The following is a 27,913-nucleotide window of genomic DNA, read 5'->3' on the forward strand; positions in this document are numbered from 1 at the left end:
AGTACTCTTGCCTGGGAAATCCCATGGACGGAGGAGCCTGGTAGGCTACAGTCCATGGGGTCGCTAAAAGTCGGACACGACTGAGCGACTTCAATGTCAATGTCTAAACCAGTATGACCTCATTTTAACTAATGACATCTGCAGAGATGCTATTTCCAAATGAGATCACCGTTGGAGGTTCTGGGCAGACATGGGTATTGGGCAAGGCAGGGCACTCATCAGTCGGGGAGACATCATTCCAACGGGTGCATTTGATGAGTGTGTGGACAGGTTTCCAGAAAGTGGGCTAATGTCTCTGAGCCCTGTCTTAGGAAGGGGTCACCCTCGAGTGGAATCAAGGTGAGGAAGTCAAGTCACCTGGAGTCCTCACTCCCCAAGATGGGGGTCACGGACTCTGCTCAGGGGGAAGGAACAAATAGAAGGACTTGGAGAAGGAGGAGACAGAGATTCAGTCCTTGACGGAATTTTTTTCATCTCATTACCAGAAAGATCTGAGGGCTGTGTCAGAAATGCTGTTGTTGTTCCACCTGCCAAGCAGGAGACACAGGCTCGACCCCTGGGTCGGAAAGCTCCCCTGAAGAAGGAAATGGCTACCCACTCCAGTTTCCTTTTCTGGGAAATCCCATGGACAGAAGAGACTGGCAGGCTACAGTCTGTAGGGTTGCAAGGAGTCAGACAATGATTATTAAACAACAGTAAACCAGAAAGATCTGAGGGCTTGCGCCAGGGTCACTGGTGATGGTGAAACTATTTCTTCATTTCTGTCTTTGCTTGCATTCCCCCTGCAGCTGAAGACCAGTCTTGTCCCTCTGAGAGGCGGCGGGCCTTTTCCAGACTCCGCTTTGGGCCCTCTGGCTCTTTCAGCCGTTGGAGCTTGTTCTTGGCTCCTGAGGAAAGACCGGTGTCTCAGAGATTTGCCAGATTTGCTGCATCCTGCCCGCCCTCGATCAAGGAGCTCTTTCTGGATTCCGGGGTTTTCCAGCCAATGCTGCAAGGACAGGACATGCGGTTTGTCGCCCCAGAAAGTCTCCTCAAGGAAGCCATTAGAGGGATTTTTCCCTCCCGAGAGCTGGCCCGCCTCGCCCTGCAGTTCACCACCAACGCAAAGCGACTGCAGCAAAACCTCTTCGGGGGGAGATTTTTGGTGAATGTCGGCCAGTTTAACTTGTCTGGGGCCCTGGGCACAAGAGGCACATTTAACTTCAGTCACTTTTTCCAGCAGCTGGGTCTCCCAGGCTTCCAAGATGGACGGGCACTAGCCGATCTGGCCAAGCCCCTCTCCTCGGGACTGAATTCAAATCCTGCCTCTGAAGCCCCCAGAACCTCCACGACAGGCGTCGCCCCAAGGAAGCCAGTTGTGGGCAGCTTTGGCTTTGAAATCAACTTGCAAGAGAACCAAAATGCCCTGCAATTCCTTTCTTCCCTCCTGGAGCTTCCAGAATTCCTTCTCTTCTTGCAGCATGCTATTTCTGTGCCAGAGGACACAGCGAGGGATTTAGGTGACGTGATGGAAATGGTGTTCAGCTCTCAGGGCTGCGGGCAGGCACCTGGCAGCCTTTTCGTCCCGGCATGCACCGCGGAAGGGCGCTACGAGGAGGTCCAGTGCTTCGCCGGGGACTGCTGGTGCGTGGATGCCCGGGGCCGAGAACTTGCCGGCTCCCGGGTTAGAGGTGGACGACCCCGGTGCCCCACGGAGTGTGAAAAGCAGAGGGCACGCATGCAGAGCCTCTTGGGGAGCCAGCCCGCTGGGTCCAGCTTGTTTGTCCCCGCTTGTACCAGCGAGGGGAGCTTTCTCCCTGTCCAGTGCTTCAACTCAGAGTGCCACTGTGTGGACACCGAGGGTCAGCCTATTCCCGGAACCCGAAGTGCGCTTGGAGAGCCCAAGAAATGTGAGTCTGTTGAGCGTTCAACCTGCAGACTCCGATTCTCCCCTAGGACCCTGACACGATGCATCCGAGTCATAGCTAAAGCCTAAACTTCTGCTAATGGTGAAATTTGCTGCCTGATTTAAACATTGTCCAGAAAGGTCTTGATAATGTTAATCATTCTAAGGAGTGGATAGGGAGATTAATTTGGCCTTAAGGAGCTGCCACATAACATTTCTGCAGTGCTGACAACAGCCAGTCTCAACTGCATTGATTTAGTGATGGGGAGGATCTCTGTCTGAATATTTACAAATATAAGGTTGATGAGGTTTCTATGGCTGTGTAAGGTTTTAGATGGAGTTTGGACAGATAAGGGTTTCCATCTTGGTCTTGGGTTTCCCAGGTGGCGCTAGTGGTAAAGAACCCACCTGCCAATGCAGGAGATGCAAGAGACAGGGGTTTGATTCCTGGTTTGGGAAGATCCCCTGGAGAAGGAAATGGCAACCCAGTCCAGTATTCCAGCCTGGAGAATCCCATGGGCAGAGGAGCCTGGTGGGCTACATTCCATGGGGTGGCAAAAGAGTCGGACATGGCTGAAACGACTTAGCACATATGCATCTTGGTCTTTGGGGCTTATTAACCTGACGTGCCTGTGCTTCGCCCCTCCCCAGGCCCCAGCCCCTGTGAGTTACAGGCCGAGCGAGCCTTCCTCGGGACGGCGCGGGCCCTGGTCTCTAACCCCAGCACGCCGCCCACCCTCTCCAGCATCTACATCCCGCAGTGCAGTGCCAGTGGTCAGTGGAGACCCGTGCAATGTGACGGGCCCCCCGAGCAGGCCTTCGAGTGGTACGAACGCTGGGAGGCTCAGAACAGTGCTGGCCAGGCGCTGACCCCTGAGGAACTGCTAATGAAGATCATGAGCTACAGAGAAGCAGCTTCCAGAAACTTCCGTCTCTTCATTCAAAATCTATACGAGGCTGGCCAACAAGGCATCTTCCCAGGACTGGCGAGATACTCTTCTTTCCAAGATGTCCCGGTATCGGTGTTGGAAGGGAACCGGACTCAGCCTGGAGGGAACGTGCTTCTGGAGCCCTACCTCTTCTGGCAGATTCTAAACGGCCAGCTTGACCGATACCCAGGGCCCTACTCAGACTTTAGCGCCCCTCTGGCCCACTTTGACCTCCGGAGCTGCTGGTGTGTGGATGAGGCTGGTCAGAAGCTGGAAGGAACCCGGAATGAGCTCAGCAAGGTCCCAGCATGTGAGTTCCTGGTGTGGAATAAACATTAGCTATTGCTGATCATCTCACAAAGTGGGTATGCCGTCGGTGCAGTGAATCCAATCGCCGAGACAAAACAGAAAGAACATTCCAGGTTGTGGGAAGAGTTGGGGCGAAGGGAACAGCTAAGGCAGAAACGCGTGTGTCTGTTTATGTGCGTACACACTTCCGAGGGGTCAGAGTGAGCTCCACATGGTGGTGAATCCATCTGCCTTTCCTCCCCAGGTCCTGGCTCTTGTGAGGAAATGAAGCTTCGCATCCTGCAGTTCATCAGGGAAGCAGAAGAGATTGTCACGTATTCCAACAGCTCTCGCTTCCCTCTGGGAGAGAGTTTCCTCGCGGCCAAAGGAATCTGGCTGACTGACGAGGAGCTGGCCTTTCCTCCACTCTCCCCGTCCCGGGAGACTTTCTTGGAGAAGTTTCTGAGCGGGGGCGATTATGCCATTCGATTGGCAGCTCAGTCCAGTGAGTGCCCCGTGCTTCTGGTTTCTTGTTTCTTCTTTGGCGGAAGTGAGAGCTTGAATGAGTTCCTCTTCAGTCATCTAAAGAGCTGTGGTGTCCCCCCGCCCTTGGATTCTGGAGAAGACAGAACGTCTTTTGTGATCCCAAAGCTGAAATTTTGCCTACCCCTCCAAGATGGCACCCAATTCTCCAGCAGAGCCACTTGGGGGCAGGGCTCTGTATTTTGTATTGCATATGGTGCCTGTAGCCCACCAGGAAGCCAAGTATTTGGGTTAAAATATTCAAATGTGTGAGCCCTGTTTCTGAAGTTTCCCTCCATTTCCAAAGACTCAGGAACACCCCCAAGGGGGAAAGGAGAAGAGCCCTCCTAAACTGAGGAAACCCGCTCTGGGCTTAGGCCCCTTCCTCTTGTGATCAAGTCTAATCCAGATAGTTAACTCCAAAAAGCACCACTTGGTCCCTGCGCCCAACAGAGACATGTGCTCAGAAGGCTGGCCCTGCCCCGGCCCGGCAACAGCTCAGCATTGCTTGATACGTTCCCCTGGCCAAACACTTTCTGTGCTAAATAGATGTTTACCAGATCTTTGCATTTGATCCTCCGACAGTTCCACGAGAGCCATGCTGTAATCACCATCCGTGATTCTTTTCAGAAGTGGAAACGGAGGTTAAGTCACGTGTCCAAGATCATCCAACCAGCAACTAGTGGAGCCTGGATGCGATGCTGGTGGTTTGGCCCCCAGGCCTCTGTCCCCACTCCCACTACTCCCCCCGGAACATCTGGACCCAGATAAAGAGCGCCCACGCCCACAGGCTGGAGCCTCCCTGCCCTCACCTTCCTGGCAGGTCTGCTGGCATTGGGCTTCCCTTGCCTTTATTCCCCTAACCACACGAGAGAGTCCCCCAGAGCCATCTTTGTTTCCCCCCTTCCCCTTCCCAGGCACCTCTGCTGGAGGACAAGATACCCCACCTTGCTCTTTACATTCTGGGTCTCACACAGCACCCGACAGAATGTGGGGACCTGGAGAAGGATGCTTAACCATCCTCCTTTTCTTTCTTCCTCTTCTCTCTCCTTCCCTCCCCAGGTACTTTTTTTTCCCTCTGTTTCTCGGAGACTTGGAGATTCTGCTTTTGGCAGGAACCCAGTTTTTAAAAAAGCGCTGTGCCTGGGCAAGTTGTCGTGTAATCAAAGAGAGGAGGACGGGTTGATGCCCTTGAGTGGTGACCACTTCTGTCGGGGAGGGAAATTTAGAGGAAGAGAGAGAAGTGTTGGCCTCATGGGAATTTATTGGTTGAATGTTGCGGTGGCACGTTGCTCAGAAGTCAGGCTAAGGAGGTTCCCCTCCACCGAGCCACTGGCTCTGCTTTGGCAAGTCTGACGCCATTGGGAAAAAAGGAAGTGTCTGTAGAGAACAACCAGGGTTGGTCACTTTTCTGGGCATCCCTTCAGGTGAGAAGGGGCATCTCTAACTGCACCAGAGGACAGGAAGCTCTTGGTGTGCAGGCCTCCGGAGCCTGGGGAGTCTGGGGATGGAAGGCCCAGTCCGGGAAGAGACTGAGGGCCACGAAGCGTCTCTGACCCACAGAACCCGGGAGCGGTGTCCTGGGGCCTCAGGGAGGAGGGGTGGGCACAGTAGGAAAGGCAGTTATGTAACATGCCATCAGTGTTACCAGCGATCACTGTTCTCTCACGTGCCTGGAGACTCTGCCTTAACCTGATCGGCTCTAGAGGAGAATTCCTGAAGGAGGAGCAGTGATTCCTTCAAACTCGGCTGACAGTTTTTACTTTTCTGATTGCACCATGTTGCTTATGGGATCTTAGTTCCCCAACCAGGGATCAAACCCGTGGCCCCTGCAGTGGAAGCATCCCACCCACTGGACCACCAGGAATTCCCATCCGCCGGCATTTTAATTTTTTTCATTTTCATTTTAAAGGGCAATCTGGTGAGTGCCCACCCACTCCTCGATGAGCCTCTGTCCTGTTTTGGGGTGGAGATGTTTGTCACAGAAATACACAGGCCGCCTGTGTTGGAAAAGGACGAGGTGGCTGTTCTCAGGACAGAGTCCGCTCGGCCTGAACTTTGCCCGTCCGGTGCTCACCTCTCTCCTCCTGTCTCCCGACTCCAGCCTTTGACTTCTACCAGGGACGCCTGGTGACCCTGGCCGCGTCTCCACGAGCATCTGGCCCCTACGTGCCGCAGTGTGACGCCTTCGGAGGCTGGGAGCCTGTGCAGTGCTATGCCGCGACGGGTGAGGGGGGCAGGCGCCCTGGGGGTGCTGAGGGACACCCCCTTTTCATCTGGGGAAAAGAGCCCTACAAAGGGAAAGAGCCGTACACTACAGAGCAAGCAAAGTGGACTCTAGGCCTTGGCAGCTGGTGGCAAGTCCCTTAATTCCTCTGCCATCTGGTCGTTGCGTCCGTACAATGGGGGTGGTAACCTTTTGTCTGCCTGAAGATCAAGGGGGTAGCTTCGGGGGTTTCCGGGGGTTAAGGCCTCTGATTCTGGACTATGTTAGGGAGAGCAGACAGGGGGTTGGGTGAGAGAACTTACTGGCACTGCTGGGCACTTTTAAAATTCTGATTGGAGTATGGTTGATTTATAATGCTGTGTTACAATAGTTTCTGCCATACCGCACAGTGAGTAGGTTACACCTAAACCCACTCTTTTTCAGATCCTTTCCCCATATAAGGGCCCTTCCCCTTCCTATATAGGCCACTACAGCGTGTTGAGTAGAGTTTCTGGGCTGTACGTCAGGTCCTTATTAGTTATCTCTTCTATATATGGTAGTGTGGATTGCAGGACCCTCGGGGCAGGGCCCTTGGGCGCCTTCTGAACTTCTGGCCGTGGCTCTTTTCCAGGGCACTGCTGGTGTGTGGATGGGAGGGGAGAGTACGTCCCCGCCTCGCTGACCGCCCGCTCCCGGCAGATCCCGCAGTGTAAGTGGGGCCTTCTGGCGGGAAGTGTGGTGCCCTGCCCGAGGAGGCTCCGTGGGCCGGCGCTTCAGACCAACCCCTGAGAGCAGACAGACCGCATCCCCACCCCACCAAGTCCCCAGGCCTGGAAGACGTCCCTGTTCCTGACCTTGGTCATCGTTCCTAATTGTCTTCCTCATTTCCCAGGTGGAGGGAGGGAGCTGGGGGTGGGCAAGGAGCCCCAGGTCCAGTCCCCCACACCTGCTTTCTGGGAAGTTTCATCTATTTCTGTGCTTTCAACAACGGCCTCATGTCTGGTCCATAGTCAAACCTCTCTTCTGAGTCTGGACCCGTATAATCAAGCACTCACTTTATGTCTCAGAGATGAAATGTCCCATGTGGGTCTTTGTCCCCGACCCTCAGACTACTTCTCTGGGGTTCCAGCTCTCTGCACAAGGCACCTCCATCCACCCAGATGCATGGCTCCGACTCTCGGGGCCAGCCTGGGCTCCCCACCTGCCCTCAGCGCCCGCGGCCAACCTGTTGAGAGCTCCCCTCTCTCCCCACCCAGGCCCCACTGGCTGTGAGAGATCGCGAGCCAGTGGGCTGCTTTCCGGCTGGAAACAGGCTAGTGTCCAAGCAGAACCATCTCCTAAAGACCTGTTCATCCCTACCTGCTTAGAGGTAAGTCTCTGAAGGCCCAAGAAGGTTTGAGAAGAAGTCAGAACTTTCTGGATGGTGAATTTTCAATAAACTTGTTTTAATTGAAAACTCTCAAGGAATTCTAGGCTTCGGTTTTTGTCCCAGCCCTGGCTGACCCAAGCTATGTGGTGGTGGTGATGTTTAGCTGATCAGTTGTGTTTGACTCTTTTGTGATCCCATGGACTGTAGCCCACTAGGATTCTCTGCCCATGGGATTTTCCAAGCAAGAATACTGGAGTGGGTTGCCACTTCCTCCTCCAGAGGATCTTCCAGGTATCAAACCCACATCTCTTGCATGTCCTGCATTGGCAGGCAGATCCTTTAACACTGAGCCACCTGAGAGGCCCAAGCTGTATGACCTTGGGAAATTTATTTACTGTCTCTGTGCTTCTCTGGGCTTTGCGTTATCCTAAGATCAGACTACATTTTAATCTTTCCTAGCGCTAAGATTGTTTTGAGGTTTTGAGGAAATACCTTTAATGAAACTTTTTTTAAATGAAACTTTAATGAAACTCTTTGAAGAATAATATACATATACATAGTTCCTTAAACCATGTAGCCACATCAACATGCCCATCATACTTCAGCTTCTCAACATAAATGGAAGACTCTGTAATATTTCCCTCTCCAGCTCCCTGGTTGTCATGATTTAGGGTAGCGACTGATGTGAAAGCTCTTAGAGGGAGACTTCTGGCTGGAACCTACCATGCAGGTACCAGCTGATGGAAATCCCTGTGGCTCAGGCCCTGTACCCTGAAGTAGGGATGATAGGAACACCGCCACCCACTCTTCTGGGCTCGCAGGGGCTCCAAGGAAGTCAAATGAAATCAGCAGTGCAGAGGTTCATAAAAATGCAAATTACTGACCAAGGTTTCCTTGTTACTGTTCCTCACTGTTATTAACATTGTTTGGTGCTATAAATATGGACCCCAATTACGGCAGAGTTTTATAGAGAAATTAGCATATCTAGTCTTTTATCTTGGCTGGCAGCCCCCTACCACTGAAATGAGAGTCTGCTCCATCATCCTGGGACGCAAGTTCACCTGTGTAGAAGGAGAGGCAGGAACCACAGTTCTGACGAAGGGAAAAGTGATTGAGACCAGCTCCCAGAAACCTCCGATCGTGTGGTTCCCCAGGCCGGCTCCTGGAAGGACCCAAGTGCCAGGAAACAGGACCCAAGATGTCCAGTGCTCAAACTGGACGGCTATATGTTGGACCTGTTCCTCAGGAGGAGTCATGTTAGCAGCTAGTATGCTCTCTCAGCATACTTTACAGATCTTTACGATCCCATATTTTCTCAAACCTTTGCTTGGGTTTGAATCCGACCTATGCGGCTTGAAGGCAATGCACCCGGGGGCACCTCATCTGATTCCCCTGGGTCTCTCTGCGTCTAATGGGGACGTAGGCTCCCTACCTACGTCAGGGACTGAAGGACACCCCGGGGGCCTCCTGATTATGTTCTCTGTAAATGCCGGGTGTTATTACGATGGTCATTTATCGTCTGTGAAAGAGGCACAGCAGAGTTTAGAATGAACAAGTGGCCTCGGAAAGCTCAGGGAAACCCTCAGTGGTCCCAGGGAGTTTGGAAGAACCACCCTCCCTTCTGCCTGCGGCTGCACACACAGGAGAGAGAACATTGTCTTCACCAGCAGTGCGTGGGTCCATCTGGTCCCACCTCCTCTCTTTTCAGATGAGGAAACTTGCCCCAGTGAATGGCGGAGCTTGCCCAGCATCCCCAGCTGGCCGAGGAGAGAGGGGCCCAGGGCAAAGGCAGGGGACTGCCTCCTCCCTTGTCTTTCTTTTCTGGTACAGACCCCTTTTCTCCAAGGGATGCTGGTGGAAAATCGTTTCTGGAACTAGGGGGATGGTTTTAAGCCAGGAGTTGGGCTCTGGGGCTAGGCAGGCGTGGGCCCAGCCCGGTTTGCCTCTCCCCAGCTGCGGATGCTGCTCTGTCACTATGTCTCTCTCAGTGAGCCTCAGTTTTCCCCACTCTAAAAATGGGTTCACTGCAGCTCTTGTCTCATGCGGATGTTATAGCCAGAAATTCAGACAATGTCCGTAAAGGTTCTCAAGCAGGACAGCCCCTTCCAGCCCCTCCCCAACGTCTGGAAAGGTCATTTCCAGTATTTTCGGGAGAAATGCCCTTGACATCTGGCTCCTGACTTCTCAGTTACAGAAGCATCTTCCCTGGGTGACAACACCTCGGTTTTGTCTCAGACAGGAGAGTTTGCCAGGCTGCAGGTGTCGGAGGCTGGCACCTGGTGTGTGGATCCAGCCTCGGGAGCGGGTGTGCCGCCTGGCACAAACAGCAGTGCCCCATGTGAGTACTGCCCCCCATCACCCTCCAGCCCCCACCTCATGAGCACGAGGTATGGAGCCCCAAGAGCTGGCTTCACGTCCCAGCTCGGCCATTCCAGAGCCGTGAACGCCTCTAACCTCACTGTGCCTCAGTTTTCTCATCTGTGAAATAGGGGCGTGATTCCCCCACCTCATGGGTTCTTGGGAGTAATACATGTGGCAGGGTTTGGGGTGACTAGAGGCAGACATCAGGCAGTGGGCACTTCTGTGCAGTCCTGACGCCGGGGCTCCCGCCTGCCCCTCGTCCTCCAGCCTGGCCCAGCGATCTGGTTTCCACTGTGAGGGCAACATGGTGTCTCTAAAGGGCACATGTGCGGCTGTCCTCTGCCTGGAGCCCGTCGACGCTCCCCGCGGTCCTCAGGCCCAGGCTCCTTGCTGCGGCTCCTGGACTTATCTGTGTAGGCTCCTGTATCTTCTTGGGCTTCTCTTATTTCTCCGTCTCAGCATCAGGTCCAGGAATAGTAAACTGTAATCAGACTTTTCAAGCAGGTAGTCACGCTCTTGCCTGGGCCTTCATGGTCTGGTTCAGCCTTTGCAAACCCCCCGCCCCAGCTGGCTGACTCTTACCCTGCCCACCCATCAGTCCCTCTCGGAAGCCTTGCGAGCCTGCCTGTCCTTCACAGCAGAGCTCAGTGCCTTCCGACGGGCTCACAAACTGCCCCGCGCTCCTCCCGTTGTCATCCTTAGCATCTGAACTGCAGTTGCTCACTTACCTGTTAATTATCCTCTAAGAGTCTCAGCTCCTTGAGGACAGGCAATGTGTGTGTGTGTGTGTGTGTGTGCATGGAGTGGAGAGGGGAGCACACAGCCGAGTGTCCGAGTGCAACATCCCAGTGGGGAGGCAGCCCCAGCCCCTGGGGCCCTGCAGGCAGGTGGCGGTGGGTGCTGACAAGGGCTGCGGCACCCCCGCGGGCAGAGAACACATGTAGCTTCTCTTTGCCTCAAGGCCCGAGCCTCTGTGAAGTGCTCCGGAGTGGAGTCCGCTCCGGGGGAGCCAGCCCCGGCTACAGCCCGGCCTGCAGGGCGGAGGACGGAGGCTTCTCCCCAGTGCAGTGCGACCCGGCCCAGAGCAGCTGCTGGTGCGTCCTGGGAAGCGGACAGGAGGTGCCCGGGACCCGCGTGGCCGGGAGCCAGCCGGTCTGTGAGAGTAAGTGGTGACGGCCCAGAGCGGCCCCCCGGGCTGGTGGGGATCCTATCATCTCTTCCTTGGCCCTGGCTGGGATGAAGGGGTCACCAAAGGTGCCAGGAAAGTGAGGGCAGGAGGGGAGACAAGGGAACTGCATGAGGGGTTGAAGTTGACCCCTGTGATGTTGAAATTCTGTCTCAGTTCAGTTCAGTTCAGTTGCTCAGTCACGTCCGACTCTGCGACCCCATGAACTGCAGCATGCCAGGCTTCCCTGTCCATTGCGAACTCCCAGAGCTTGCTCAAACTCATGTCCATTGAGTCCGTGATGCCATCCAACCATCTCATCCTCTGTCGTCCCCTTCTCCTCCTGCCTTCAATCTTTCCCAGCATCAGGGTCTTTTCAAATGAGTCAGTTTTTCGCACCAGGTGGCCAAAGTATTGGAGTTTCAGCTTCAGCATCAGTCCTTCCAATGAATATTCAGGACTAGAACTCAAACCAAGGCGAGCCTGTGTGGTGATCTCCTGAGCCAGTGAAGCTTGGGCGCTGGCCTCCTGGGGGTGTCAGGCCTTGGTCTCCCTGTCCTTGAGTCGGGAGGCGGGTCCACACGGCAGGATCTCAGTGAGGGTGGGGCCATCCCAACCGGGGAGCTTCAGGAATCAGTGGAAGTGTTGATTTATTTATTTTTGTTTCTACTTTAAAAGATCATTTGGATGTCAAATATTGAACTGTACATGAATATATAATATTGAAATACATTGTTACTTATTAAACATATTGATTTATTAACTACTTACCTTTAATTTTTCCTATATACTCAAGTCACTGGACATTGTAGTCATTTTAAAATGTATGTGCACAAGTAGGTTATATTATCTGTGACTTTTGTTTCAGAGCAGTAAATAAAGACATTGCAAAATATTTATTACAAGTTGGGATGTTGGGTCTGGCAGGGTTGAGAAATGCTGCACAAAATGACTAATTTTATGGCAGTTGCCTTTCTTCTGTTGTTCTTACTGTTTTGTTGCCTTATTTTATTTTTTTAAACATTTGTGGTCTCTAGGCAACATTTTGGAACTGCAGACACATTTAATTAGGTCTAGTAATTTCTATGTGTAAAGAGAATTTTTACATTTGTAGAGTGATATTTATATTTGTAACAAGAGAGGGGAGTCTTCAAAAGAAGGGTGGGAAGGACAAGTCGACGCTGTCTTCGTGGGGCTCTGTCTCCTTCTATCCATCCCTTTGCCTACCAGGCAAAGGGGTGTGTGCCCAGGGTTCTAACTACATGCCTTTTCTCCCAAGTCCTTGAGTTTCCCAGTCTCTATGGGTTCTGTTTCAAGACCCTCAGCCGCTGCCACCATGCAGGGAACACAGCAGGTGCTCGATGGGTGTTTATGAGAAGAGCTCCCTGCTGGGTGTTGCCGAGAGCAGTGAGTGTCAGCCTTAGTGTCAGACACATTGAACTTACAGGACAGCTAAGAGTGGTCTGCACTGTTGAGACCGTAGGAACAGACTGCTGAGTGTCCTGCAGGAACAGGTCTGGGGGCACAGCTCTTTTGGGGTCTGGAAAGACCTCCTGTGTCTTGGCCCTGCCAGGATTCCGTGATCATAGCTCACCTGTGCAGAGATTCACCTATTAAAATGTACTTGTCACATCATACATTCCATTTTTTGCCTCCCACTGAAGGTAAATAGATAGAAGAGTCCTACTCTCCATTTTACAGATGGCAAAACTGGGACTCAGAGAGGGTCATTAATGTGTTGAAAGCCACCCAGCTAGCAAGTGGAACAACCAGCACTTTGAGTTCCCCAAAGCTTCTTCCTGCTGACTTCCTGCAGAGTGTGGGGAGAAAGCTCAGTTGAGGGGGTCAGAGAGATAGACCCAAGTGTCAGCTCTGCCAACGCCCTTGCTGGGTAACTCTGGCCAAGTCCCTTAACCTCAAGTTCCCAATCTGTAACTTATGGGCATGGGGTGGGGGGAATCATAGCTATTTCTTATCATCACTGTTAGGGTTAATTCAAATAGTTCCTGTAAACTGCTTAGCCTGGTGGCTAAGAGCCAACTCAATGAGCCCACTGCAAATTACAGCACACAATCTTGTCCAGAGGCCATTGTCCTTATTAGACAGAAGCCCAGGCTGCACCCTGAAGATCAAAATGAGTCATTCTCCATCTGAGGACCCCAAGTAACCTTGAATCATGTGAGGATTGCAAGCTTTAAAGCCAGATATATACAGGCAGCAAGGCTGTGCTCAAGAGTCAGATAATTAACTGTATCTTTAGCCAAGTGTGAAATTGTCACTGAGCGTGTCTGTTCTTTAATTTACTCATTCATCTACTGATTTAACACACACTCCTGGAGCTTGTGGTCTGGGTCAGCCTTGGGCCCTGGGTAAACAGAGGAGAGACAGCCTCTCCCCTTCTGTGGCTCAGGCCAGCGGGGAGACCCGAATGCAGATAGAGTCTTGTTTGATTGATCACAAGGCGGTCTGCTCCAGGGGCCCTGAGGGCTTGGAGAAAGGTGGCTAAAGTCAGCTTGGAAAAACTGCGGAAAGTGTTAGAAAGTTAAAGGGGTTGAGCTAATCACTGAGGACCCAAAAAGAAATCTTCTAGGCAGATGAGCAGGTAGAAGAAGGAAGGACGTGGGCTGTACATGCATGTGGTTGGGAAATAGCCACTCTGCCCTGTGTCAAAGTGGGGCTGGAGAGGAGACCAGAGTAGAGAGAGGGGCTAGAGAGGAGACCAGAGTAGAGTAGAGGCCAGCAGGCACTCAGGAGACTTGAGAACCAAGTCCAGCTCCATACATTTCTCTGCTGGCAGGGGGAATGGATTGGACATGGGGGCAGAGGGCAGGGGGTGAGGCCCAAATGCAGGGAGCTGGTGAGAAAGCTTCAGTGGCCATTCAGGGAGAAGATCACGCATGTTTAAATGAAGGATGTGCGGTGGGGATGAAGAGAAGTCAAGAAGTTGTGAGCCGCAGCTTAGCTGGTGGGCAAAGGAGGTGGGACCGTCTGGGTTGGCCGCCGTGTTTCTGGCTAAAGGTGCCAGGCCTCAAGCTGGGGTTGCTTAAGCTGGAGCAGGCGTGGGCAGCAGACGCTGAGCCTGATCCTATTGGCTTTGAGGTGGAGGAGACTGGGTGGGAACTGGACTTAGAGATGGGAAGGTGCTCCAGAGGGCCTGAGTAGAGGTGAAGATGTGAGAGTCGTCTCTGCTCAAAAGTGCTATCAAAGTGTTGGTCACTCCGTCGTGTCCGACTCTTTGCGACCCCATGGACTGTACCTGCCCGTCTCTTCTGTCCGTAGAGTTCTCCAGCAAGAATACTGGGGTGGGCAGCCGTTCCCTTCTCCAGGGGATCTTCCCGACCCAGGGGTGTCTGTTAAAATGAGAGAGGATGGGATTAGCCAAGAGGAGGGTGGAGAGGGAGTGGGCGGGCCCAGGCTGGCCTGAGGGAAGGTGGGGTGAGGGGGGCCCAGTGCTTGCGAGCAGAAACGGGAGGTGGAGGCGCTCAGCCTCGGTGCCAGGTAGGAGCCCACAGTCGCCCCTTTCCTCCCCCAGGTCCGCAGTGCCCGCTGCCCTTCAACGTGGCGGATGTGGCTGGCGGGGCCGTCCTGTGTGAACATGCCTCAGGCCTGGGCACGGCTGCCAGGCAGCAGTGCCAACTACGGTGTGGCCGGGGCTACCGGAGCGCCTTCCCTCCGGAGCCGCTGCTGTGCGGCCTGCAGAAGCGACGCTGGGAGTCCCGGCCGCCCCACCCCCGCGCCTGCCAACGTGAGTGGCCCCAGGAAGGCCCCCCAGGATCCCAGGGCTCGGGGCCCAGGCCTTTATTTTCCGCGCCTGAGGGGAGCGTGTCCATGATAAGCCAGGTGGCATCGGAGCAGGACAGAATGCTCAATGCAGCATTTTCTTCTAGAACAATCAGATCAGATGTGCTTCCCAGACCCCTGGGGCGAAGCTTTATTCGTGGCTTCTCTGCAGCAATCAGCTCCCTGAGACACCTACTATTGTTTCTGGTTCCCACGAGAAGTCCTGGATCCGGGACTGTTCTCGAGGTGTAGACCCTTCAGTGGCCACATTGGTTACTATGATGCTGACAAGCTCAGAGCTGCTGGTCTGGCTTCTGGGAATCACAGTGACACTAACACACCAGCCTCTACCAATCCCCCCCCACCAGTCCACCTGTAGCTCTGGGCTGTGGCGTCTGTTCTGATCACTGTGGACCTGGGTCATATTTAAATATGGGTGGCTCCTTCCTCCTGCTCTCAGAGAGAACCCACTCTCACATGCTCACGGCTGTGAGGCTACACCGAACTCTGCGTCCACCTGGCCAAAGGCCGGCTGTGGTTACTCACAGCCAGGCTGGGCAGGGGTCAGCGCAGGGACCAGTGTTGGGTTCACCCAGGGCAACGGGATGGGCATTCAGGAGAGAGACCCAGATCCTGGGACTGACTGTCACAAGGCTCTGGTTAGCTGGTAGAGGGGCTGCTGCTGCTAAGTCACTTCAGTCATGTCTGACTCTGTGTGACCCCACAGACGGCAGCCCACCAGGCTCCCCTGTCCCTGGGATCCTCCAGGCAAGAATACTGGCGTGGGTTGCCATTTCCTTCTCCAATGCATGAAAGCGAAAAGTGAAAGTGAAGTCACTCAGTCGTGTCCGACTCTTAGTGACCCCATGGACTACAGCCTACCAGGCTCCTCCGTCCATGGGATTTTCCAGGCAAAAGAGTACTGGAGTGGGTTGCCATTGCCTTCTCCGGTAGAGGGGCAAAGGACACAAATTTGTCACAAAGTATTCTGAAATAGAGACTGCTATCCTGAAAAAGTTCAAAAGGTGATTTGGACATAAAAGTGACTTGTCCCCCTGATGGTGACTGAGTAGCTGGAAATCAGAGCTAGACTTGTCATGAGTAAGGGACTTGGGAGAAGAAAGGTGTGGATCCTGAACTCTTAAAATGGAGTGCAGGGTTGCTGGGCACATTTGTGCAGGTTGTGCACTGCACAACTTTAGTCTTGCACATAGGCTGCAGTATCTACTCTGAATGGGTCAAAGCAGGTGTCATGGCCCCATTGAGTGCAAGGTAGTATGGAAGATTTTCCAAGAAGAATGTCCAGGACCTCAGCCTGGGTTTAGAAGCTGAGGCAGGACTGGGCTTGCTGTGAGGGTGCTAAGTAATTTCAGAGACAAGCTGGCATGCTGGGAAGTAGTTAGACCCAGAGGGTGGCAATGCAAGATGGCAGCACTTGTGGACTCCAAGTGAAATGAAGAAGGGTTAGTTTTTGCAGAGAAAAAAACACAAAAGCACCCCACAGCTCTTTGCCCCTGTCTGCTGACCTCTGGTGCTCGCCCGCAGGGCCCCAGTTCTGGCAGACTCTCCAGACCCAAGGGCAGTTCCAGCTCCGGCTCCCAACGGGCAAGGTGTGCAGTGCTGACTACTCGGGCTTGCTGCTGGCGTTCCAGGTCTTCCTGTTGGACGAGCTCACGGCCCGCGGCTTCTGTCAGATCCAGGTATGTGCCCACAAGCAGGGTCGGCCTGAACGCAGCGTCACTGCGCAGAGAACCTCAGGGCTCAAATGAACCTACAGTTCAACCCTCATTCATTTTGCCAACTGAGACCCAGGATGAGGAAGGCAGCTCAGACAGGGCCAATGGCACAGAGGTAGAGGTGGGACTGGCCAGCTCCCTGGCCGTTCTACCTGCGTACAGATGTACAGATACCACTCCAAATGTGTGCCGAGCACTTAGATTGTGCCAAGCAGTGTGCACCCCTTGGCACGGCTTAGCTAATGCAGTCCTCAAGGGACCCTATTATTATAACCGTTTTGTGATGAGTTAAAAGAGTTGGGCAGTCACACAGCTGAGAAATGGTAGAGCCACAGAATCCCCTGCTTTTACACAGCACCTTCATTCACCTTCTCATTCACCTCCGACGCCCCAGCTTCTGATAAACTAACATCCCCAGGACTCCACACAGAAGCGCCTGGGCTGTTGCCTTTGCAAGAGCACAATGCAGAGTGCACAGTGAGGCCTGTGTGGACCCCCAGCCCTGCCCTCGAGGTAACCGGGCCCTGCCACCATCCATCCTCCCAGCCTGCCCTGCGGATGGTCAGCGGGCGCTGTGGGGCGTCCTTAGGTGGGGCAAGAAGCCGGGCTGCGTGGTCACACTGGAGGAGCCGGTGGGTGCTTCCCGGGAGGGAGGCTCGTGTCCTGCTGGGTGTGAGTCTTGCGAGGGCTTGAGCAGTCGGCAGGAGTTGTTTCCCCAGTGAATTACAGCCCCATGAATTTGGAGTGTCTGAGCTTTCTTTGTCTCTGTATGTGTGTGTGCCCTTTTTATTATTTTTTGATAATCTTTACCTTTTTTTCTAAGCATATTTTTTGTCATCTATCTTCTTTTCACATGTACATGTATCTCTTCTTTTTCAATCCTTTCCCCATGTACGTTGGCTCTTAATGCAACTTAACACCTCTGTCTACAAGCTGTGTAGCGAAGGCAGGCGATTCAACTGCTCTGAACCCAGAACCTCAGTTTCCGGCTCTCTCAAGGCTGTGCCCTCCCAAATGCTCCCACGAGGCGGTGGGGGTGCAGAGCAGCCTTTGGCAGGGCAGGGGAGGGCCTAGGAGTTCCGATCGCCCTGGGGTCAGCTCCAAGGTCAAGGGCCAGTCCTGTTCTCTCTGGGACCTCCTCCAACAGTAAGATAAGCCAGTTTCGGTGCCCGGCATAGGCTCGGCAAAGCTGGCTCCCGCTTCGTGTTCCTGAATCCCGCCTGCATCTCCGTGCAGGTGAAGACGGCGGGATCCCCTGTCTCCATCCCCGTCTGTGACGACTCCTCGGTGAAGGTGGAGTGTCTGAGTAGGGAGCGGTTAGGAGTCAACATCACGTGGAAACTGCGGCTTGCAGACGCGCCCTCTGCCTCCCTTCTGGACCTGCGGGAAGTTGGTATGTTTCCTCACACTGCTGCCCTGAAACCACGCGGACTCCTTGGGTCTCAGGCTTCATCTCAGCCATTCTGCAGTGCTTGTGAGTGATTATTAAGGCCACCCCCCCCCCATAGCATTATGACTTGTGTTATTATTTAGTCTGTAAGTCATGCCAGACTCATTTGTGACCCCCATGGACTGTAGCCCGCCAGACTCCTCTGTCCATGGGATTCTCCAGGCAAGAATACTGGAGTGGGTTGCCATGTCCTTCTCCAGGAATCTTCCTGACCCAGGGATTGAACACATATCTCTTACGTCTCTGCATTGGCAGGCGGATTATTTACCGCTGAGCTGCCAGAGAAGCCCCAGCATTATGAATTAAGGGCCCCTGTTCGTTGTTCTCTGGCAACAGACTACACAGTTTGGGTGTGTTTGAAGCTGCAGATGGAGGCAATGGTTATTCCTGGCGTCCACGGCCTGGGGCTGTGCTCACAGCAGCCATTGTGGTGGGAACATTCATTGCGTGCTGGGGTGTCCCAGCTCCAGGTGTGGGTCTTGCCCATCTACTTCCTTCCTAGGAAACCCTCGTAGTTCCACAGCTGGAGGGTTGCCAACTTTAAGCTGAATGTTGAGGTGGAGGCTTCACCCTCCCTCCAAGCGGCCCCATCACATCCTCTCTTGTAATCCCCACCAACTCCAAAAGGGGCTTTCCCAGCCCATTTTTCGGATGGGGAAACTGAGGCTTAGAGACAGTTGCTTGGCAAAGGCTGAGACAGTCATGCATCTGGACAGTGTACCTTAGATGAGTGACTTGGGTCATGATATTCTCAACGAGTGAGGGTCACACTGCATGTGTGTGTGCTAAGTGGCTTCAGTCGTGTCCGATTATTTGCGACCCTATGGACTGTAGCCTGCCAGGCTCCTCTGTCCATGGGATTCTCTGGAAAAGGATACCAGAGTGTTACTACCGGTTGCTACTCCGTCCTCCAGGGGATCTTCCCAACCCAGGGACTGAACCCTTAAGTCTTAAGGTCTCCTGCACTGGCAGTCAGGTTCTGTACCATCAGCACCGCCTAAGAAGCACTGAGGGTCACATTGCTGCCACAGAAATAACGGGAGCTGGAGACCTGGACTGGAGTCCTGGATGTGCTTCTGATTTTGTGACTTTCGGTCAATCAACCCCCTTCTCTGAACCTTAGTTTCTCCCTCTGTAACTTGAGACGCTGGGTAAGGCTTATGTCTCCTTTCAACGTGGACATTCTGGGAAGCTCTGCACCTGGATCCTCCCCGACCCCAGCAGGAACAGTGATGTGACACTCCTGATTCCTCTTGTCTTGCAGAGGAGGCCTTGGCAGGCAAGTATCTTGCTGGGCGATTTGCAGATCTGATCCAGAGTGGAACATTCCAGCTTCATCTGGATTCCAAGACTTTCTCAGCAGATACCTCCATCCGCTTCCTCCAAGGGGACCGCTTTGGCACCTCTCCCAGGACAGAGTTTGGGTGCCTGGAAGGATTCGGCCGAGTCGTGACCACCAGCAATGCCAGTCAGGATGCACTGGGATGTGGTAGGTGTCTCCTGTCTCGGTGGACCGCTGTTACTGGGCCATGCCAGTTGGGGGGATGGCCACAGAGCCCTGCGGGAGGTTATGCTGACATGCAGAGTGGGGAACCCTTCATTTAATTATTCAGTGGAAGCGTTTCAGATGTCTAGCTGTATGCATGGGCTTATAGCTATCGCCCACAGGGTAGTAGCTAAAACTGGGAGCAGCATGGAGAAGGAAACAGTCCCGTGTTTGGGGTTATCCATCCTCTCTGCTCTTGCCGAGCACAGACCCGCAGCCTGGGTTGCATTGTGTTTGTGGAGAAGGCCGACATCCACCCTGTGCGTGCTCTGTGACTTATCCCAGCCTGGTTGCAGCAGCATCTTTCTCACCACCATCCCCGGATGGCCAGCGATCAGCCCAGGGCGCGGCGGCTCAGGGGCAGTGAGTCCTGGTGGAGGTCATGGGGCTGTTCTTGGCTTGACACACGAGCAGCCTTGGAAGCACCCTCACTAGCCCGTGCCTGCTGGCTCCCAGAATGGAAGCTCTGTGCGTTTCCTGTTGCTGCTATAACACATGGCCATAAGCATCGTGGTTTAACACAACACCCACTTATTATGCTGCCGTTCTGTAGGTTTGAATTCTCACACGGGCCCAAATCCAGGTGTTGTCCGGCTGCATTCCTACCGGAGGCCCTGGGAAGGAATCAGTTTCCTGATTGTTTTCCAGCTTCTAGAAGGTGCCCACATTTCTCGGCCCTTGGCTTCCTTCCTTCTTCTTCAAAGCTGAAAGCGCTGTACTTCTCAGGCTGTTCCTCTGCCATGAGAGCTCCCTTGGAAGTTTATCTATTTATTTATCTTTGGTTGTGCTGGGTCTTCGTTGCTGCACGTGGGTTTTCTCTGGTTGCTCGGGTGAAGGCCACTTCTCCTTGCGGTGTCCGGGCTTCTCACTACGGCGGCTTCTCTTGTTGTGGAACATGGACTCTAGGACAGACAGGCTTCAGCAGTTGTGGCTCATGGGCTTAGTTGCTCCTTGGCATGTGGAATCTTCCTGGACCAAGGATCGAACCCGTGTCCCCTGTGTTGGCAGGTGAATTCTTATCCACTATACCACCATGGAAGTCCTTTCTTTCATTTCTTTTTTTTATATTTCTTTTTTATTTTATTTTATTGGAGTGTAAATGTTCTGCAGTGTTGTGCTAGTTCTGCTGCACAACAAAGTGAATCAGTTGTCTGTGTGACTACACACAGCTGGATAATCCAGCAAACTCTCCCTCTTCTAAGGCCAGTTGACTAGAGACCTTATTTCCATCTGCAGCCTTAGACTCCCTTTGCCGCGTGACCTCACGTGTTTACAGTTTCCAGGGACTAGGACGTGGACCTCTTTGGGGGCATTGCTCCATCTGCTACCGAAGCTTCCAGGGTCTCACAGTTGGAAGCCTGCCTCCCACATGACATGAGACACAGAGGCTTTTTTATTGAGCTGAAGAGAGAGAAGATGTTTCTCAGTTATTTATTTTTCCACTATTTATATTGGTTGCCACACAAAAGCTACAAGGCCTCTCCTCTCTTGAAATCCATGCCAAGTTTTAAGTTCCACACTAGATATCACATGCTGCTAACTCAACACAGAGACCAGAGACAACAGTTCTTGCTAATATTTACAGAGAACCTTGCAGTTGATGAGACATTGTCACAAATACTTAGCCATCACAATCTCCCCCGGTGGCAGGTCATCTCCTCACTTGACAGGTGAAGGGTGGAGGCCCAGATGAGGTGAGGTCATGGGTCTGCAGGACTGACTCAAAGGAGAAGTTTGGTTCTCTGTGGATGAGTCACCCTAGGTCCTCCAGGACCAGCCTTCATGATCCTCCCACCTCGCAGAGCTGCCCAAACAAAGAGGACAAGAAGCAGAAGCAGGTGTGGATGGCGGCACCCCCCAGGGTGGGTGAAGCAGCGTCACTGCAGTGGAGGTCTCTGCAGTACCTGGCAGTGGGTTCTCAGGCTCGCTGTGAAGGGCCCTGGGCTCCACTGCCAAAGACTGGGAGTGTGTATGAGTGTGTGTGTGTGTGAGAGTGTGTGAGTGTGTGTGAGAGAGTGTGTGAGTGTGTCTGTGAGAGTGCGTGTGTACATCTGTGTGCTGTAAGTGTGTGTGAGTGTGTGTGTTAGAGTGAGTATGTATGAGTGTGTTGTGTGTGTGTGAGTGTGTGTATGTCTAGGTGTGTGTGTATGAGTGTGTGTGTGTGTGTGAGTGTGTGTATGTCTGGGTGTGTGTGTGTATGAGTGTGTGTGTCAACATGTATGTGAGTGTGAGTGTGTGTGTGTGTGTATGTCTGTGTGTGTGTGTGTGTATGAGTGTGTGTGTGTGTGTATGTGTGGATGTGTGTGAATGTGTGTATGTCTGGGTGTGTGTGTGTATGAGTGTGTGTGTCAGCGTGTATGTGAGAGTGAGTGTGAGTGTGCGTGTGTTGGGAGGAGGGTGTTTTCAGAGCCACCCCAGGTGGTGTTGATGAGGGGTCTGAGAGCCCACTCTGAGGCTCAGTGGCCTTGAGTGCCCCCTCTGGAACACGGAGCCAAGAGGCGGGGTGGCCAGAGGTGGCGAGAGGGGCCAGCCAAGTGCCAGCTCCCCATTTCCTTCATGTAAAATAAAGGGGGTGGCCTGGAATCCGGGCCTAGGTTTTCTCTAGGGACCTTGATTGATGGTTAGATGAGCATTTCCTGTCTCCTAGGACATACAGTCAAGTAGGAGATGGGAGGAAATGATGATGAACCAGGAGTGCAGGTGGACTTTCCTGGTGGGTGTTGAACAGTGAGGGACCGGGAATCAGAACCTGGCCTGTGGTGACCGGGCTGCAGAGAGTGGAGCCCCAGGGTGGGCCTGGGGAAGGGGCCGAGTGAAAGGTCTGGCTGGGGCTGCAATTACTCCAGGAGGTGGCCACCTTTTTTTGTAAAGAGCCAAAGCAAGTCTTTTAGGCTTTGCAAACCATTCTCTTTTGGTCTCGAGGACTCAAGTCATCCATAGTGGGGAGAAAAAGGCTGTGTTCTAGTAAAATTTCATTTGCCAGACAGAAGGTGAGCAGTATTTGCCCCGAAAGCTGCAGTCTGCCCATCTTAGCTCTACATAAACCTGCATTCTGTTTGTCAACTGCGGCAGCTTTTTACTGATTCACAAAGAATTGTTGAGAACACCATTCATCCCCACCCCTTACTCCAAATGCTCAGAAAGGTCCAGAATGGAATTCACAAAAGCAATACCAAAAGCCCCAGGTTTTTTCCAGTATCCGTGATAGCATCCATCCTCTACTGAGTTTCTGCATTGCTCTGGTCCAGAGAGTTCAGTATCTTTAATGCTGTGGGATGGACGAAGGAGTGGGGGGAATACAATTGACAGTGTCAGGAACTTGGAAGTCTTTTAAGTCAGATGGATCTGGGTTCAAGCCATGGTTCCACCACTTCCACAGTGTGGGTTCTTGGGACACTGCCCATCTTCACTAGGCATCATCTAGAAACCAGGGACAGTGATATCTATTTCATGGGGCTTTGCAATTTGCATAGCAGAATATAATCGATACAAAGTATGCTGATTCACACATAGTGAAACTTCAACAGGTGGTTTTGTTGTCAATTGGCTATGTGAGATTTCAACTCAGCTGTGCTGGTTCCATAATTTTTGTTCTGTCCTCCGATTCACAAGTCTCCCTTCTCAACAAGGGCTCTTGGTGAAATCATGCCCTCTGATCCCTCAATCTATTCTAATTGACTCTTCCCCTTTTGAAGCACATCTGGAGCACAGCTGCGAGGCTACAAGCAGAGCATTGTCTTATGGAGATGAAGCAGGGTTTCTGTGTGCCGTCTTGGGGGGCTAATCTGGATGGTCCCCTGGGAGGGCAGTGACTCAGGGGGACCAATGGGAGTGTCTGCCTCCCCTTACTCCAGTAGGCAGGGCCGTCTTGACCTACACAGTATCTGTTGCGGAGCGGGGAGGCTTTGTTTGCAAGTCCCATGGGGTCAGTTACTTTCAACCTCTTGCCTCAAGGCCAGCCTAATGGCTTTCCCTCAGAATTACCTGCAGGCAGCTTTCATGCCAAATTGGCCCATTAAAGGAGAGTCCCAGGGAAACTGTCTGGATTTTCTATTTTCATTCTGGACAACATTTGCTCACTCATTCACTGCAAGTTCTTATTATAGAGCTAGTTCTCCATGGATTTTTTTCTAAAGTAACAAGTTGTGTCTCGTTTCCTTCCCCCCTTCCTCCTCTCCTTTCTTCCTTCCTCTTTCTTCCTCCCTCCTTCTTCCTTCCTTCCATCTCTCTATCCGTCCATCCATCCTTCCATCCATCCTTCCATCCGTCCATCTTTCCATCCTTTCAACCATCCCATCCAAACTTTCAAAATGCAATTATGTGTCAAACACATAATGTGAAATACTTAGTGAAGCAAAAGTCATAGCCCCACTTTCAAAGAGCTCACAGTCTAGCTGAGGCGAGGTGAAGTGAAAAGACAGCTAAAATATCCTGTGAAAAGCCTTTTGCATCACAGTCAGGGCAGTCAGAGAAGGCTTGCCGGGCTAGCACAGGCTGGTGTGAAGTCACACAGGTGAGTAGAAATTGCTGCTTGGGTAAGAGCAGACAAGCAGTGGTGTGTGTGTGTGTGTGTGTGCGCCCCTGTGTTGGGGCTGCTAAAGTGATGGACGTTCCAGAGCTGGAGATTAGTGGAAAAGCAGGCAGTTAGGAAGTGCTGTGCCTTTTATGGGGCCCGTGCACATGGTTCATGTGGTTGGAGAATGGGGTTATGGGGAACGTGGCAAAAGATTGAGCCGGAGTGGTCGGCAGGGAACAGCGTGGGGGCGCCTGGGGGCACAGCAAGGGGCTTGGTCTGGTGGGGTCCCCCAGTGGGGGGACAGGGCCAGGCCAGGGGTAGGCTTGAGTAAAGCAGGTTAAGGAGGGAAGGACGCTCCCTGTCCTCAGGTAGTTTGCTTCAGCACAAATGTGGCTGCCTTATTTGGGGACCCTGGGATCCGGTTGGCAGAAGGGATGGCATAACCCCAAAGCTTCGTGAAACTCGCAAACTCAAATAGGCCAAATGGCCTTATTTTACGGAGGAGGGAACTGAGGCTGCCGGGGCTTTCCAGCAAGTTCCATGGGGGGATTTAAGTGAAGGATAAACACCTAATTGTTTCTGTGAAGAGGACCCAGTTACTGGAGGAGGAGGCTCACTGTGATGTATACAAGGGTTCTTTTGGGTGGAAAAGACACTTGACGTCAGAGATGGAGAGAAACACAACACGGTTTCCTTGTGCGTGGTCGAGAGGCCTTAAGTTTGTGGCAGCAAAGATCTCAGCTTTCATTTTTCTGCCCCTTCACTTGCACCCGGGGTTCGGAGGCAGCAATTCAGGCTGGCTGCACAGGTTTTGTTTTCCTTCAGCAATGAACTTGGAGACTGCTTAAAAAAAAAATGCCCCAGCACGGAGGTAAAAATACTAGAGATGATCAACAATGTGACTCATAGAAGTAACGAAACTCCCCTCTGAACGAGGGTGTGCATGGCGCCAGGCAGGCCGGAAAACATAGCATTCTGTTTCCAAGATGGGCCTGGGTTTCTGATTTACTCAGAAACACTACACGCATATGAACACACGGGAGAGTAGCTGTCAGATCCACACGGGCTCTGTTCTAGCAGGTCCCACACGTATGGGCTTCATTTCTTTGTCAAAAGAAGGTGGCTGAAATGGTGGGTGGAGAAGAGGCTTTGGTTTGGCGAGAATGGGACTAAGATCCCACCCGTATCACCTTGCTGCCTGGTTGAACTTGACCCTGAACATCAGTTTTCTCCAGACCAGAATGGTGGTAATACCTTTTCCATAAGGTGGTGACAGTGAAGCATCTGGCAGTGTGCTTGGCATAGTCTATAATTTTACTCCCCACTGCCCTTCACAGTGGGCAAAGGGGCGTCATGCATGGATTTCCTGAGACTCAGCTTTCTCATCTGTGGAATGGGCTAACATGCGAACTCCTGTCCGTGCAGAGGTGATATACATGCAGTGCGTACACAGAGGCGCACCAGGCACCAGGACAGTGCTCCCAAGAGCGGGCATGCTTCTGACACCCACCCTCCCCGAGTAACAGCTCACTTCTTCCGGAAGTTACTTGACAAACTCAGCAATACCACCCTGGACCAAGAAAAAAGGCAAGAGGGAACCTCTTTCTCCCATCCCTTGTCTGAGCTTTCCGAAACAGTGTGGCCAAGTTCATACCCTCGCCGGACAGCAGAGGTCTTGGATGCCAACTTAGAACCTTTATGAGACGGGCATCTGTCCAGTTTGGGTTTCTGTTTCCCAGCTCGTGTCCTGTTGGAGGAAGCACAGTAGGAAGGGCTGCGAGTGTTAGAGCCAGCGGGACAGAAGACCCTGAGAGTCTGCAGACAGACAGGGGTGCACAGGCAGGAAGTGAATGAGCGGAGGGAGGCATCCAGGGTGCCGACAGGAGCCGGTCCCCACTCCCAGGGTCACACCTGGGGTTTCTGAGAAATCAGAGCCTCAACACGCTGACCGCTAGTGCCTCTGTCGATCCCGTGCCCCGGGCATCTCACGCCCCAGGTCTGAGCCCCGCCATCACTGAGTGACCCAGAGGAAGAGGCCATGTGAGTGGAGTGAGATGGTGCTGAACGGTTGAGATCACCCCACGGAGGGAGGGCACCCTGTGTAGAGAGAGCAGGAGTTGAGGTACAAGGAACAACTCCCTCACCTGTAGACTGGGTACCTATGAGTCTGGATTACGGTATGTGCTTTCTGCACATCACTACTTCACTCCAGTGGGATAATATAATGAATCCTTATTTTATAGAGAGGGCTTTCCAGTGGCTTATTGGTAAAGGATCTACCTGCCAGTGAAGGAGATATGGATTTGATTCTGGGGTCAAGGAGATTCCCCTGGAGAAGGAAATGGCAACCCACTCCAGTATTTTTGCCTGGGAAATCCCATGGACAGAGGAGCCTTGCAGGCTATAGTCCATGGGGTTGCAAACAGTTGGACATGACTTAGTGAATAAGCAACAATAAAATGTCATGGAGGAGAAAATGCAGCCTCAGAGAAGCCCACAGTCATTTAGGCACAGGGAGGAGGGGGGCTTTATTGGGTCTGTCTGACCCCAAAGTTTGCATCCCCCACTGTTTTCTACCACGTTCCCATGGCAACCTAAGGATGGGTGCTCATCTTTAAGGATGTTCTCCAGCTTCATCTCATGACACCCTTCTCTTTCTCCACTAAGCTCTAACTCAGTAGCTGGCTCTGTTTGGCTTTTCTCTTTCCATTCCTTGGAGAATCCAACTCATTCCTGCCTCAGGATTTTCGCACTTGCTGTTCCCTCTGTCTGAAATTTTCTTCTGCATCCTTGCCTGGGGTCCTCCTCACCCATCAGGTCTCACAAGTCATCTCTCAGAGGGGCCTTCCTCGCTATCATGCCCTCTGCTCCTGCTTCCCCTCACTCGCACCTGACATTCTTGTCAGACACCCTCTCATCCTACCAGCCCCTCAGCTCCTGGAGAGCAGGAACCTTGTGGACCTACTTCAAGGCTTATCCTCCACTCTTGCAGCCTCACGCACAGTGCATTCCTAGTGGGCGTTTGCTGAATGAATGAGTTCTCGTCTCATTTTGGAATTTCACAGATCCAATGCATTCTGAGGTTGTAATTGTACAGTAGGTGTCTTGTTTTTTAACCTCATTACTCCGTTGATCTCTTCTAGTCAAGTGTCCGGAAGGAAGCTATTTTCAGGATGAGCAGTGCGTTCCCTGTCCTGCTGGATTCTACCAAGAACAGGCAGGGAGCCTGGCCTGTGTCCCCTGTCCTGAGGGCAGAACTACCGTTTATGCTGGAGCTTTCAGCCAGACTCACTGTAAGTCCTCACAGGTCCTGCCACGAAAGAGAAGCCCTACAGTGCCATGCGAATACATCAAGACAGCTCAGCCTTGATACTCCTGAAATCTGGAGACAGACAGTTCTTCATTTGGGAGGGCTGTCCCTTGCGTGAGAGGATGTTTATTTAGCAGCATCACTGGTCCTTACCTATCAGATGCTGGAAGCACCTCCTTCATCCACACCAAATTGTGACAACCAACCTGTCTCCAATGCCAAGAATCTCTTAAGTGTGGGGCAAAATTGCCCACTCTTGAGCACCACTGTGTCCATAGCATAATCAAAGGGGCACCACCTTTGAATGCCTCTGCTGCATTGAGACCTAGGCCAGACATTTCACTAGTGTTGTCTCAGTCCATCCTCCCAATTATCCTTTCAGATAAACATTATGAGTTCAACTTTTATGTTTAAGAAAGCCAAGACTCATCGGATGAAACTTAGCTAAAGTCGTTCAGCTAGTGTGAAAGTCGCTCAAAAAGTGACATAACCGGCCTTTGATCTTGGTATTGTCTGATTCTGAAACTTCCAATTTTTGTAAGTCAATGTTATCAGATTTAGAAGTGGAAGATGTTTTCCACCTACAGTCACCTCCACCGTGTAGCTCATATTCCCTTTCTGGGCCCATGGATCTGTCGGGTCTGTGTGCACGGTGGCCTTCCCGTATGTCATGTGATTTCACTCGGTCTATTTACTTAACAGTCACCTGGGGAGGGTCGGGTTTTCCCTCGCAGAGACCCATAACTTGCCTCGTTGCACATCTTTTCATGGTAGTCTGAAATGGCATCAACATGAGGCAACCGTGGCTACTATTATTTGAAATCTGAGTCGGCTACTATTATTTGAAATC

At 52.5% G+C, this 27,913-nt stretch overlaps 1 protein-coding gene across 1 annotated transcript in view; it reads left to right on the forward strand.

Annotated features, from left to right (window-relative positions):
• The window catches only part of TG (thyroglobulin), a 234,211-nt gene that overhangs the window by 17,914 nt on the left and 188,384 nt on the right, over positions 1-27,913 (forward strand). Inside the window, exons 9-21 of the mRNA XM_065903111.1 lie at positions 789-1,889; positions 2,537-3,124; positions 3,368-3,607; positions 5,729-5,851; positions 6,462-6,539; positions 7,087-7,199; positions 9,435-9,537; positions 10,522-10,722; positions 14,258-14,470; positions 16,051-16,205; positions 17,478-17,634; positions 18,956-19,180; positions 26,897-27,046. Of these exons, the coding sequence (XP_065759183.1) occupies positions 789-1,889; positions 2,537-3,124; positions 3,368-3,607; positions 5,729-5,851; positions 6,462-6,539; positions 7,087-7,199; positions 9,435-9,537; positions 10,522-10,722; positions 14,258-14,470; positions 16,051-16,205; positions 17,478-17,634; positions 18,956-19,180; positions 26,897-27,046 (3,447 nt within the window). The remainder of the gene's footprint in view (positions 1-788; positions 1,890-2,536; positions 3,125-3,367; positions 3,608-5,728; positions 5,852-6,461; positions 6,540-7,086; positions 7,200-9,434; positions 9,538-10,521; positions 10,723-14,257; positions 14,471-16,050; positions 16,206-17,477; positions 17,635-18,955; positions 19,181-26,896; positions 27,047-27,913) is intronic.

Source organism: Muntiacus reevesi, chromosome 12 (genome assembly GCF_963930625.1).
Source record: "Muntiacus reevesi chromosome 12, mMunRee1.1, whole genome shotgun sequence".
Classification (NCBI taxonomy): domain Eukaryota; kingdom Metazoa; phylum Chordata; class Mammalia; order Artiodactyla; family Cervidae; genus Muntiacus; species Muntiacus reevesi.